General features: G+C 46.3%; 1 protein-coding gene across 1 annotated transcript in view; it reads right to left on the reverse strand.

The window, feature by feature from the left end:
* Positions 1–12,500, reverse strand: part of LOC132780800 (vasodilator-stimulated phosphoprotein) — a 93,311-nt gene that overhangs the window by 11,592 nt on the left and 69,219 nt on the right. The window contains exons 7-9 of the mRNA XM_067461586.1: positions 9,616–9,713; positions 7,571–7,631; positions 2,687–2,720 (exon numbers count right to left, since the gene is read on the reverse strand). Coding sequence (XP_067317687.1) covers positions 2,687–2,720; positions 7,571–7,631; positions 9,616–9,713 — 193 coding nt within the window. The remainder of the gene's footprint in view (positions 1–2,686; positions 2,721–7,570; positions 7,632–9,615; positions 9,714–12,500) is intronic.

Raw genomic sequence — 12,500 nt, forward strand, 5'->3', positions numbered from 1 at the left:
CTAGGACTGTGTGATGTATCGGTGAATAATGCATGCATATCCCAGTATGGTGGCAAATGGTAATGTTGTCAGAGCCGATTGTGTTTAAGTGCAGGCCAAGGACTTTAGGCACTGTGCCCAGTGTGCCGATCACCACTGGGACCACCTTGACTGGTTTGTGCCAGAGTCTTTGCAGTTTGATATTTAAATCCTATTATTATTATTATTATTATTATTATTATTATTATTATTATTTGAAACACATCAAGATGAGTCCACAGCAAACAAGGTCACTCTGCTGGCTGTTGTATTGGATCACACGTCGGACATTTCCCAAGTGTCTAGGACTGTGTGAAGTATCGGCGAATAATGCATGCAGATCCCAGTAAGGTGGCCTTTTGCTGCTAGCAGATGGTAATCTTGTCAGTGCCGATTGTGTTTATTTTTAAGTGCAGGCCAAGGTCTTTAGGCACTGCGCCCAGTGTGCCGATCCCCACTGGGACCACCCTGACAGGCTTGTGACAGAGTCTTTGCAGTTCGATATTTAAATCCTATTATTATTATTATTATTATTATTATTATTATTATTATTAGAAACACATCAAGATGAGTCCACAGCAAACAAGGTCACTCTGCTGGCTGTTGAATTGGATCACATGTTGGACACTTCCCAAGTGTCTAGGGCTGTGTGATGTATCAGCAAATAATGTGTGCAGATCCCAGTAAGGTGGCCTTTTGCAGCTGGCAGATGGTAATTTTGTCAGCGCTGATTGTGTTTAAGTTCAGGCCAAGGTCTTGAGGCACGGCACCCAGTGTGTCGATCACCACTGGGACCCCCTTGACCGGCTTGTCCCAGAGTCTTTGCAGTTCGATCTTTAAATCCTCATATCATGTCAGCTTTTCAATCCTGCTGTTGCCTGGGATTGCAACATTGACGATCCATACTTTGTTTTTTAACATTATTATTATTATTATTATTATTATTATTATTATTATTATTGAACAAAACAGAGTATGTCACACAAATGAGATCTCTATGCTGGATTTTGTATCACAAAATCACAAGTCGAATACTTCCCAAGCATCTAGGAATGTGTGATGTATTTATTATTATTATTATTATTATTATTATTATTATTGACACAAAAGCACAGTATGTCACAACAAATGAGATCTCTATGCTGGATTTCGTATCACAAAATCACAAGTCAAATATTTCCCAAGCATCTAGGACTGTGTGATGTATTTCCGAATGATGCACGCAGATCCAAGTCAGGAGGCCTTCTGCAGTTGACAGATCGTGATTTTGTTGATGTTTATTGTTTCCAAATGCCGGCTGAGATCTTTTGGCATGACACCCAGTGTGCCCATTACCTCTGGGACCACCTATACTGGTTTCTGCCAGAGCCTTTGCCGTTCGATTTTGAGGTCTTGACAGCGGCTGAGTTTCTCCTGTTGTTTTTCCTCAATGCGACTCTCACCTGGAATAGCGATATCAATAATCCAAACTTTTTCCTTTTCCACAATTGTGATGTATGGTGTATTGTGTTCCAAACTTTGTCAGTCTAGATTCAAAAGTCCCACAGGATTTTTGCATGTTGATTTTCCACCTTTGCGGGTTTATGATCCCACCAGTTCTTTGCTGCTGGCAGGTGGTCCTTGTGACATACATTCCAGTGAATCATCTGGGCCACAGCGTTGTGCCTCTGTTTGTAGTCCGCCTGTGCAATTTTCTTGCAGCAGCTGAGGAGATGGTCCATGGTTTCCTCAGCTTCCTTGCACAGTCTGCATTTTAGGTCATGAACTGATTTTCCAATCCTGGCCTGAATGGCTTTTGTCCTGATGGCTTGCTCCTGGGCTGCAAGAATCAGGCCTTCTTCTGTCTCCTTCTTCAGGGTTCCATTTGTGAGCCATCACCAAGTCTTCTCCTTGTCAAGTTTTCCTTCAATTTTGTCAAGGTACTGCCCATGCAATGCTTTGTGGTGCCAGCTGTCAGCTCTGATTTGGAGTGCAGTTTTCTTGTACTGACTCTTTGTCTGCTGTGCTTTGAGAAGTTTCCGATTATGGACTTCAATTAAAGCAGGTTCTTGCTTTCCTTGACATATTCTGCCAGGGCATCGTGTTTTTCTTCTTCAACTGCTTGTTTGACTTGTAAGAGTCCTGCCTATGCAATGCTTTGTTGTGCCGGCTGTCAGCTCTGGTTTGAAGTGCAGTTTTCTTGTACTGACTCTTTGTCTGCTGTGCTTTGAGAAGTTTCCGATTATGGACATCAATTAACGCAGGTTCTTGCTTTCCTTGACATATTCTGCCAGGGCATCGTGTTTTTCTTCTTAAACCCCTTGTTGTTGTTGTTCTTGTTGTCGTTGTAATTATGGGGAAAGGGAGGGATTGTGGATTTAAACTTTGATGATCCGATAGTCATTTCCTGCTGCAACCATTTTTAATAGGGACGTAATAATACTATATAATAATAGTAATAATAATAATAGGGACTTAATAACACCAATGCATCCAATTAAGTCAGGCTCATGGTGCATCCACACTGCGGAATGAATGCAGTTCGGTGCCACTTTAACAGCCAGGGTTCAATGCATTGAAACCTTGGGAGTTGTAGTTTTTGCAAGGTCTTTTTCTGCCACACACTGCAAACTATAACTTTGATTATTTCTCAGCACGTAAAGCATCACTTTATTTTATTTTTTCTTACCTGTGGTCTTGCCACCAGCTTCTGCGTCATCTTGCTGCAGAAGCAAAAAGAGAGAGAATAACATTGGATTGCAATATACCAAAACGTTGCAAAATCCACCCAACTCATCCTCCTCCAGAGCCCATGCATTCTCCATTTCTGCAGCAGCTGCAAAGCAAAATTAGAGTATTTCCCACAGTATTATAACACAGTTACGGTTCCATTCTATACAGTCTTGGGATTTGTAGTTTGGATTCCATGGGATGGAATGGTGGCAGGTAAATAGAAATCATAGCGCTAGAAACATGTAGTGTGGAAAAGACTTTGGAAAAAGGAAAACGTCTGCACTGCAAAGGCTCTTGCAGACTTGCACTTGCAAGGCAATGCTCTCACCCTGAGATTCCTCCCTTTTGCACCAACAAAGAATTATGGAAAAAATAGACCCATGTCTGATCCCACAGCAAGCTGGCTTCAGGGAAGGCAGAAGCTGCACATCGCAAGTGCTGAACCTGACTCAGCACATAGAAGATGGCTTTGAAAGGCAGCAGATCACAGGAGCTCTCTTCAGAGACCTCTCAGCGGCTTATGAGACTGTGAACCACCGCCTCCTCCTGAGAAAAATGTAGAATATCACAAAGGACGACCACCTCACCCGCCTCATAGGAAACCTGCTACAAAACAGGAGCATTTTTGTTGAGTTCCAGGGCCAGAGAAGCAGATGGCGGAAACAGAAGAACGGCCTGCTTCAGGGGAGCGTGCTTGCCCCATCCATGTTCAACATTTACACAAATGACCAGCCACGGCCAGAAGGGACAGAGAGCTTCATCTATGCTGATGACCGTGCCATCACCGCTCAAGCAGGGAGCTATGAGATGGTAGAACAGAAGCGCTCCAAAGCTCTAGGTGCTTTTACCACCTACTACAGGGAAAACCAGCTGATCCCTAATCCATCTAAAACACAGACATATGCCTTTCACCTTATGAACAGACAAGCATCCCGAGCTCTGAGGATTATTACCTGGGAAGGAATCCCACTGGAGCATTGCAGCGCACCCAAATACCTGGGAGTCACTGTGGACCGTGCTCTGACCTACAAGAAGCACTGCCTGAACATCAAGCAAAAAGTGGGCGCAAGAAACAATATCATACAAAAGCTGACTGGCACAACCTGAGAATCACAACCAGACACAGTGAAGACATCTGCCCATGCGCTATGCTACTCTGCTGCTGAGTATGCATGCCCAGTGTGGAACACATCTCACCACGCTAAAACAGTGGATGTGGCTCTTACTGAGACATGCCGCATTATCACGGGGTGTCTGCGCCCTACACCACTGGAGAAATTACACTGTCTAGCTGGTATTGCACCACCTGACATCCGCCGGAAAGTGGCAGCCAATAGTGAAAGGACCAAGGCTGTGACATCTCCATCTCATCCCCTGTTTGGGTATCAGCCAGCACATCAACGACTTAAATCAAGAAATAGTTTTCTAAGATCTACAGAGACACTCGCTGGAACACCTCAGCAAGCGAGAGTCCAAAAGTGGCAGGCTCAAACCCTGAACCTCAACCAATGGCTGATACCCAATGAGAGACTCCCCCCTGGGCACACAAAACACTGGGCAACTTGGAAGGCGCTGAACAGACTGCACTCTGGCACCACGAGATGCAGAGCCAACGGATGATGGGATTTGCAGTACCTTCAACCAATTCAGCTCTGACTTCCACAGACCACTGAGATCCCCCACAAATTACAGACCTGGACCAAACTTGAAATACAGAACTCCCATGACCAACAGAAAATACTGGAGGAGTTTGGGAGGAATTGACAGTGATTTATGGGAGATGTAGTTCACCTACATCCGGAAGGCACCGTGAACCCAAATGGCTATGGATCTGGACCAAACTTGGCATGAATACTCAATAGGCCCAAACAATGGTGGTGTTTGGGAGAAATTGATCTTGACATTTGGGAGTTGCAGTTGCTGGGATTTATAGTTCCTCTGCCATCAGAGAGCATTCTGAACTCCAGCAAAAATGGAATTGAAGAAGCTTGGCATACATAACTCCCACAACCAACAGAAATTACTTGAGAGTTTTGGGGTTATTTTCCTGACATTTGGGAGTTGCTGGGATGTATAGTTCCCTCCCATCCAAAAGCATTCTGAACTCATGCAGCCATGGAATAGACTCAAACTTGGCACAGAGAACTCCCATGATCAACATAATATACTGGAGAGGCTTGGGGAACATAGACCTTGGCATTTAGGAGTTGCTGGGATATATAGTTCCCTCCCATCCAAAAGCATTCTGAACTCATGCAGGCATGGTGTCATATGTTCTGCAGTTGATGGTGGTTGGTGATGGGTTAATGTGAGTATTAGTTCTAGAGGGTTTGGCAATCTGTAAGTGGGAGTTCATGGGTGAAAGCAATTAGGGGTGGAGGTCTGTAGGAGATGGGTTGCAGCTGGGTGTTACTGGATTTAAGGAGCTAGCCTTGAGATTGATTTTTGGGAGAAAAGTATCTGTTGCATTTTGGTGGTGGATGCTGCTGGTTTTCGCCCCAGGTCTGTTGGATTTTTGGTATCCTGACCTGTCTCCTGTAATCTTGGAACCCTGGAACCTTGAACCTTTGGACTGACTTTTGACTACGGTATGGACTCTTGATCCCTGGACTCTGTTATTGAACTCTCGGTGTTTGACCACTGGACTGGACCCTTTTGACTACGAAGTTATTTTTGCTATCTGTTTTTGTTTATTCCGTGGCTGAGTGCTATCTTTATGTTTTATAGTTTGGACTATAAAAACAGCCAACAAGTAAGTGCTGTTTTAATTAAACCGTTTGATAAAACTAGGAGTTTGATTCATCTCTTCCTAAATAAGGCAGAGCCCTGGCAACGTGAAACATGGAATGGACTCACACATAGAATCATAGAATCAAAGAGTTGGAAGAAACCTCATGGGCCATCCAGTCCAACCCCTTTCTGCCAAGAAGCAGGAATATTGCATTCAAATCACTCCTGACAGATGGTCATCCAGCCTCTGTTTAAAAGCTTCCAAAGAAGGAACCTCCACCACACTTTGGGGCAGAGAGTTCCACTGCTGAACGGCTCTCACAGTCAGGAAGTTCTTCCTCATGTTCAGGTGGAATCTCCTCTCTTGCAGTTTGAAGCCATTGTTCCAATGTGTCCTAGTCTCCAGGGAAGCAGTAAACAAGCTTGCTCCCTCCTCCTCCCTGTGGCTTCCTCTCACATATTTATACATGGCTATCATGTCTCCTCTCAGCCTTCTCTTCTTCAGGCTAAACATGCCCAGCTCCTTAAGCTGCTCCTCATAGGGCTTGTTCTCCAGACCCTGGATCATTTTAGTCGCCTTCCTCTGGACACATTCCAGCTTGTCAATATCTCTCTTGAATTGTGGTGCCCAGAATTGGACACAATATTCCAGGTGTGGTCTAACCAAAGCGGAATAGAGCATGGGGAGCATGACTTCCCTAGATCTAGACACGATGCTCCTCTTGATGCAGGCCAAAATCCCATTGGCTTTTTTTGCCGCCACATCACATTGTTGGCTCATGTTTAACTTGTTGTCCACGAGGAGTCCAAGATCTTTTTCACACGTACTGCTCTCGAGCCATGCCTCATTGTCCCCCATTCTGTATCTTTGCATTTCGTTTTTCCTGCCAAAGTGGAGTATTTTGCATTTGTCACTGTTGAACTTCATTTTGTTAGTTTTGGCCAATCATCTCTCTAATCTGTCAAGATCGTTTTGAATCCTGCTCCTGTCCTCTGGAGTCTTGGCTCTCCCTCCCAATTTAGTGTCATCTGCAAACTTGATGATCCTGCCTTCTAGCCCTTCATCTAAGTCATTAATGAAGATCCTGAGCAGGACGGAACCCTGCTTGTGGCACTCCACTTGTCACTTCTTTCCAGGATGAAGAGGAAGCATTGGGGAGAATCACCCTCTGTGTTCGTCCACTTAACCAATTCCAGATCCACCTCACCGTAGTTTTGCCTCGCCCACATTGGACTAGTTTCCTTGCCAGAAGGTCATGGGGGACCTTGTCAAAGAAGGCCTTCCTGAAAACCAGGTACACTCCATCCACGGCATTTTCCCTGTATCTACCCAGCTTGTAACTCTATCGAAAGAAGCAAGTGACCAGATTCTGTGTTCCATTGCAATCTGTCACTCATCCAAATACACCGTCTCTCTCTCCTTCCCATGGGGAAAGGCGGCAGGTGGGCCAGACTCCTCAGGTCTGCCACAATTTTGGAATGTTAGAAAGTCTCTTATATAGCCATACTTCCTGCTGATGTTGCTCCAAAAGTTGTTCCAGAAGCATTCTCTCCTGACATTTCACCCACATCTATGGCAGGCATCCTCAAAGGTTGTGAGGTCTATTGGAAACTAGGCAAGTGAGGTTTATATATCTGTGGAATGATGTCCAGGACGGGAGAAAGAAAGAACTCTTGTCTGCTGGCAAGTGTGAATGTTGTAATTGGGTTGTTGTAGGATCAGAGAACTCCCTCCGTCCGACCCCACCCCCTTCTGAGCTTGGGTGGAGGCAAAGACTGGGCGGCGAAGGCTCCACGGATGGCCAGGCATTGTGGACGGCGGGAAGAAGTTTACTCACCTTGCGGGCCAGAACAGAGGAGAGTCTTCTTCCCCGTGACTTTGCCTCCAAAGCTCCTCCTCTTGACTACCCACAGGTAGGTGAGAAGAGCAGGAGGAAGAGCCTGCCAGGTGTGCCATGTGGCTGGCTCAGGGGGTCGGCAGCCAAGGCATCTTGCGACCCCCCGAAAATGGCTGAACGACCCTCCCAGGGGTCGCGATCCCCAGGTTGAGAACCACTGATCTATTGCTCCAAAGAAGAAAAAAGACGCTACGTCCGCATTGAATTCCTACCTGTGTCAGGCCGTCTTCTTTCTTTGGAACTGATTTTTCCGTCTGTTCTGCAACTTTCCTCCTAGATGGAGGAGAAACGGAAATAGCATCATTAGTATTATTTTACTGACGCAAAACCACAGTACGTCACAGCAAATGAGATCTTGTTACATTCCGAATAGACTACTGCAACGCGCTCTACGTGGGGTTGCCCTTGAAGACGGTTCGGAAACTTCAACTGGTCCAGCGAGCGGCAGCCAGGCTGCTCACCGGGGCGACATACAGAGAGCACACCACCCCTCTGCTGTGTCAGCTCCACTGGCTGCCGGTTCAGTTCCGAGCCCAATTCAAGGTGCTGGTCTTGACCTACAAAACCCTGTACGGTTCCGGTCCAGCGTATCTGTCCGAACGTATCTCCCTCTACGTCCCACCACGGAATTTAAGATCATCTGAGGGGGCCCTGCTCTCGACTCCACCGCTTTCCCAAGCAAGGCTGGTGGGGACGAGGAGCAGGGCCTTCTCAGTGGTGGCCCCCCACCTGTGGAACTCACTCCCAGTGGATATCAGGGCATCGACATCACTCCTGTCCTTTAGGAGGAAGGCAAAGACGTGGTTGTGGGACCAGGCCTTCGGGCAATCTGCTAACTAGATAGGACAACCAGGCAAGTTTGCAGACGACACCAAATTGGGAGGGAGAGCCAATACTCCAGAGGACAGGAGCAGAATTCAAAACGATCTTGACAGATTAGAGAGATGGGCCAAAACTAACAAAATGAAGTTCAACAGTGACAAATGCAAGATACTCCACTTTGGCAGAAAAAATGAAATGCAAAGATACAGAATGGGGGATGCCTGGCTCGAGAGCAGTACGTGTGAAAAAGATCTTGGAGTCCTCGTGGACAACAAGTTAAACATGAGCCAGGAATGTGATGTGGCGGCAAAAAAAGCCAATGGGATTTTGGCCTGCATCAAGAGGAGCCTAGTGTCTAGATCTAAGGAAGTAATGCTACCCCTCTATTCTGCTTTGGTTAGACCACATCTGGAATATTGTGTCCAATTCTGGGCACCACAATTCAAGAGAGATATTGACAAGCTGGAATGTGTCCAGAGGAGGGCGACTAAAATGATCAAGGGTCTGGAGAACAAGCCCTATGAGGAGCGGCTTAGGGAACTGGGCATGTTTAGCCTGAAGAAGAGAAGGCTGAGAGGAGATATGATAGCCATGTATAAATATGTGAGAGGAAGCCACAGGGAGGAGAAGGGAGCAAGCTTGTTTTCTGCTTCCTTGGAGACTAGGACGCAATGGAGCAATGGCTTCAAACTACAAGAGAGGAGATTCCATCTGAACATGAGGAAGAACTTCCTGACTGTGAGAGCCGTTCAGCAGTGGAACTCTCTGCCCCAGAGTGTGGTGGAGGCTCCTTCTTTGGAAGCTTTTAAGCAGAGGCTGGATGGCCATCTGTCAGGGATGATTTGAATGCAATATTCCTGCTTCTTGGCAGAATGGGGTTGGACTGGATGGCCCATGAGGTCTCTTCCAACTCTTTGATTCTATGATTCTAATTAGGACCGGCAGGACTGATATATGTGGACTGATAAATGTGGAAGAAAACTCTGAACCATGAGATAGCGAACATTGACTGGCAATAAGGAAGAAGCGGTTTGTATCGGTTTGTATGAAATTTTATTGGTTTTATTGGTTTTAAGGGGTTTAGATGCAATGTATTGTTGTTGTTTGCTAATTTGTGTTATTTTGCTTTACTGTTTATTATTGATGTATGCTATGGGCATCGAATTGTGCCTTGGATGTGTAAGCCGCCCTGAGTCCCCTTCGGGGTGAGAAGGGCGGGGTAGAAGTAAACCAAATAAATAAATAAATAAATATGATGGATTTCGTATCACAAAATCACAAGTCGAATACTTCCCTTTTGATATATTTTCGAATGATGTGCACAGATCCAAATCAAGTGGCCTTTCGCAGTTAACAGATTATGATTTTGTCAATGTTTCCAAATGTTTGTGGTTTCCACATATATGTGTGTGTGTGCATGATTTGGTGCACTCACCGTCGTGCCAACATGGCGCTCATTTCCTGCATGAGGCCGCCCCCTCCTGAAGAGCTGGGAGCGGGGGCTCCGGCGGGGGCCGCCTTTGGTCCCTCCTCCTGCGGAAAAAGAGGGGGGGGGGAAGGTTATTAGGGCAAACAGCATTCAAATTTGCACCAAGTGTTGGCCTTTTGGAAATAGATGGACTCCAATTCCCATAATCCCCACCTATATGACGAGATTATGGGAAGCCAAGTGCTCCAGCATGGAGGGGACCAGAGATGAAAGTTTCAGCCCTGAATCCTAGAAGGTTATAGTTGGGAGGGATCTCTAGAGGCCATCCAGTCCAACCCTCTTCTGCCATAAAGGAAGACACCAACCAAACCCTCCCAACAGAAGGCCATACAGCGTCTGTTTAAACAGCCCCAAAGATGAAATCCTAGAAGCTTATAGTTGGGAGGGATCTCTAGAGGCCATCCAGTCCAACTCTCCCATAAAGGAAGACACCATCCAAGCAATCCCAACAGATGGCCATACAATGTCTGCAGGGATCTCTAAAGGCCATCTAGTCCAACCCCCTTCTGCCGTAAAGAAAGACACCATCCAAGCAATCCCAACAGATGGTCATACAATGTCTGCAGGGATCTCTAAAGGCCATCTAGTCCAACTCTCTTCTGCCATAAAGGAATACACCATCCAAGCAATCCCAACAGAGGGCCATACAATGTCTGAAGGGATCTCTAGAGGCCATCCAGTCCAACCCCCTTCTGCCGTAAAGAAAGACACCATCCAAGCAATCCCAACAGATGGCCATACAATGTCTTCAGGGATTTCTAAAGGCCATCCAGTCCAACCCCCTTCTACAGTAAAGGAAGACATCATCCAAGCAACCCCAACAGATGGCCATACAATGTCTGCAGGTTCTTGTGGGTTTTTTCGGGCTATAGAGCCATGTTCTAGAGGCATTTCTCCTGACGTTTCGCCTGCATCTATGGCAAGCATCCTCAGAGGTAGTGAGGTCTCTTGGAAATAGGAAAATGGGTTTATATATATCTGTGGAATGGCTGGGGTGGGGCAAGGAGCTCTTCCCTGCTGCAGTTAGGTGTGAATGTTCAGCTGATCACCTTCATTAGCATTTGAAGGCCTGCCTGCGCCTGGGAAAATCTGTTGGAGTAGCTATGGGGAGCCCTCTCAGCCCAGTCATAGCTAACTTCTACATGGAACACTTTGAAGAACAAGCCCTGGAGACAGCAACCAAAAAGCCCACAATATGGTTCAGATATGTGGATGACACCTTCACCATTTGGAGCCATGGAGGAGAAGAACTCAACAGGTTCCTGGACCATCTTAACAGCATCCACCCAAACATCCAATTCACCATGGAAAAAGAAAATGAAGGAAGACTGCCTTTTCTAGATGTCCTAGTCATCCGCAAACCAGATCAACAATTGGGTCACACCGTTTACAGAAAACCCATACACACAGATAGATATCTACATCAAAACTCCAACCATCACCCAAGTCAAAAAAGAAGCACCATTAAAGCCTTGGCAGAGCGTGCAAAAAGAATCTGCGAACCCCACCTTCTCCAAGATGAACTGAACCACCTCAACTGTGCTCTCCAGGCCAATGGAGACTCCACCTTAGGCATCAGAAGAGCTGCAAGACAACCGAGAAGAAGCCACGAGAGTCAAGACCAAGATCTACTACTCAGAGGGAAAGGGTTCCTGCCAGACATCAAGGGAACCACTGACCGCATAGGGAAGCTGATGAGGAAACACAACATACAAACTATCTACAAACCCACCAAGAAAATCCAACAAATGCTACGTTCAGCAAAGGAGAGGGATCCTCTCACCTCTGCAGGAGTCTACCGTATACCATGCAGCTGTGGACAAGTCTACAGAGGGACCACCAAATGCAGCGCCCAAACAAGAATCCAGGAACATGAAAGGCACTGGAGACTCCTTCAACCAGAGAAGTCAGCCATAGCAGAGCACCTGAGGAACCAGCCTGGACACAGCATATTATTTGAGAACACAGAAATACTGGACCACACCAACAACCACCATGTCAGACTACACAGAGAAGCCATTGAAATCCACAAGCATGTGGACAATTTCAACAGAAAGGAAGAAACAATGAAAATGAACACAATCTGGCTACCAGTATTAAAAAAACTCTAAAATTATAACAGCTAAACAACAGAGAGGAAAAAACCAGGCACAGATCAACACCTCCCAGCAACAGATTTTCCCAGGCTCAGGCAGGCCTTCAAATGCTAATGAAGGTGATCAGCTGAACATTCACACCTAACTGCAGCAGGGAAGAGCTCCTTGCCCCACCCCAGCCATTCCACAGATATATATAAACCCATTGTCCTAATTCCAACAGACCTCTACCTCTGAGGATGCTTGCCATAGATGCAGGCGAAACGTCAGGAGAAATGCCTCTAGAACATGGCTCTAGAGCCCGAAAAAACCCACAAGAACCTAGTGATTCCAGCCATGAAAGCCTTCGACAATACAATGTCTGCAGGGATCTCTAAAGGCCATCCAGTCCAAACCCCCTTCTGCAGTAAAGAAAGACACCATCTAAGCAATCCCAATAGATAACCATACAATGTCTGAAGGACATTCAGCCCAATCCATTTCTGCAGTAAAGGAAGACACTATCCAAGCAATCCCAACAGATGGCCATACAATGTCTGAAGGGATCTCTAGAGGCCATCCTGTCCAACCCCCTTCTACAGTAAAGGAAGACACCATCCAAGCAATCCCAACAGATGGCCAGACAATGTCTTCAGGGATTTCTAAAGGCCATCCAGTCCAACCCCCTTCTACAGTAAAGGAAGACACCATCCAAGCAATCCCAACAGAGGGCCATACAATGTCTGCAGGGATCTC

This window comes from Anolis sagrei, chromosome Y, assembly GCF_037176765.1.
Source record: "Anolis sagrei isolate rAnoSag1 chromosome Y, rAnoSag1.mat, whole genome shotgun sequence".
Classification (NCBI taxonomy): domain Eukaryota; kingdom Metazoa; phylum Chordata; class Lepidosauria; order Squamata; family Dactyloidae; genus Anolis; species Anolis sagrei.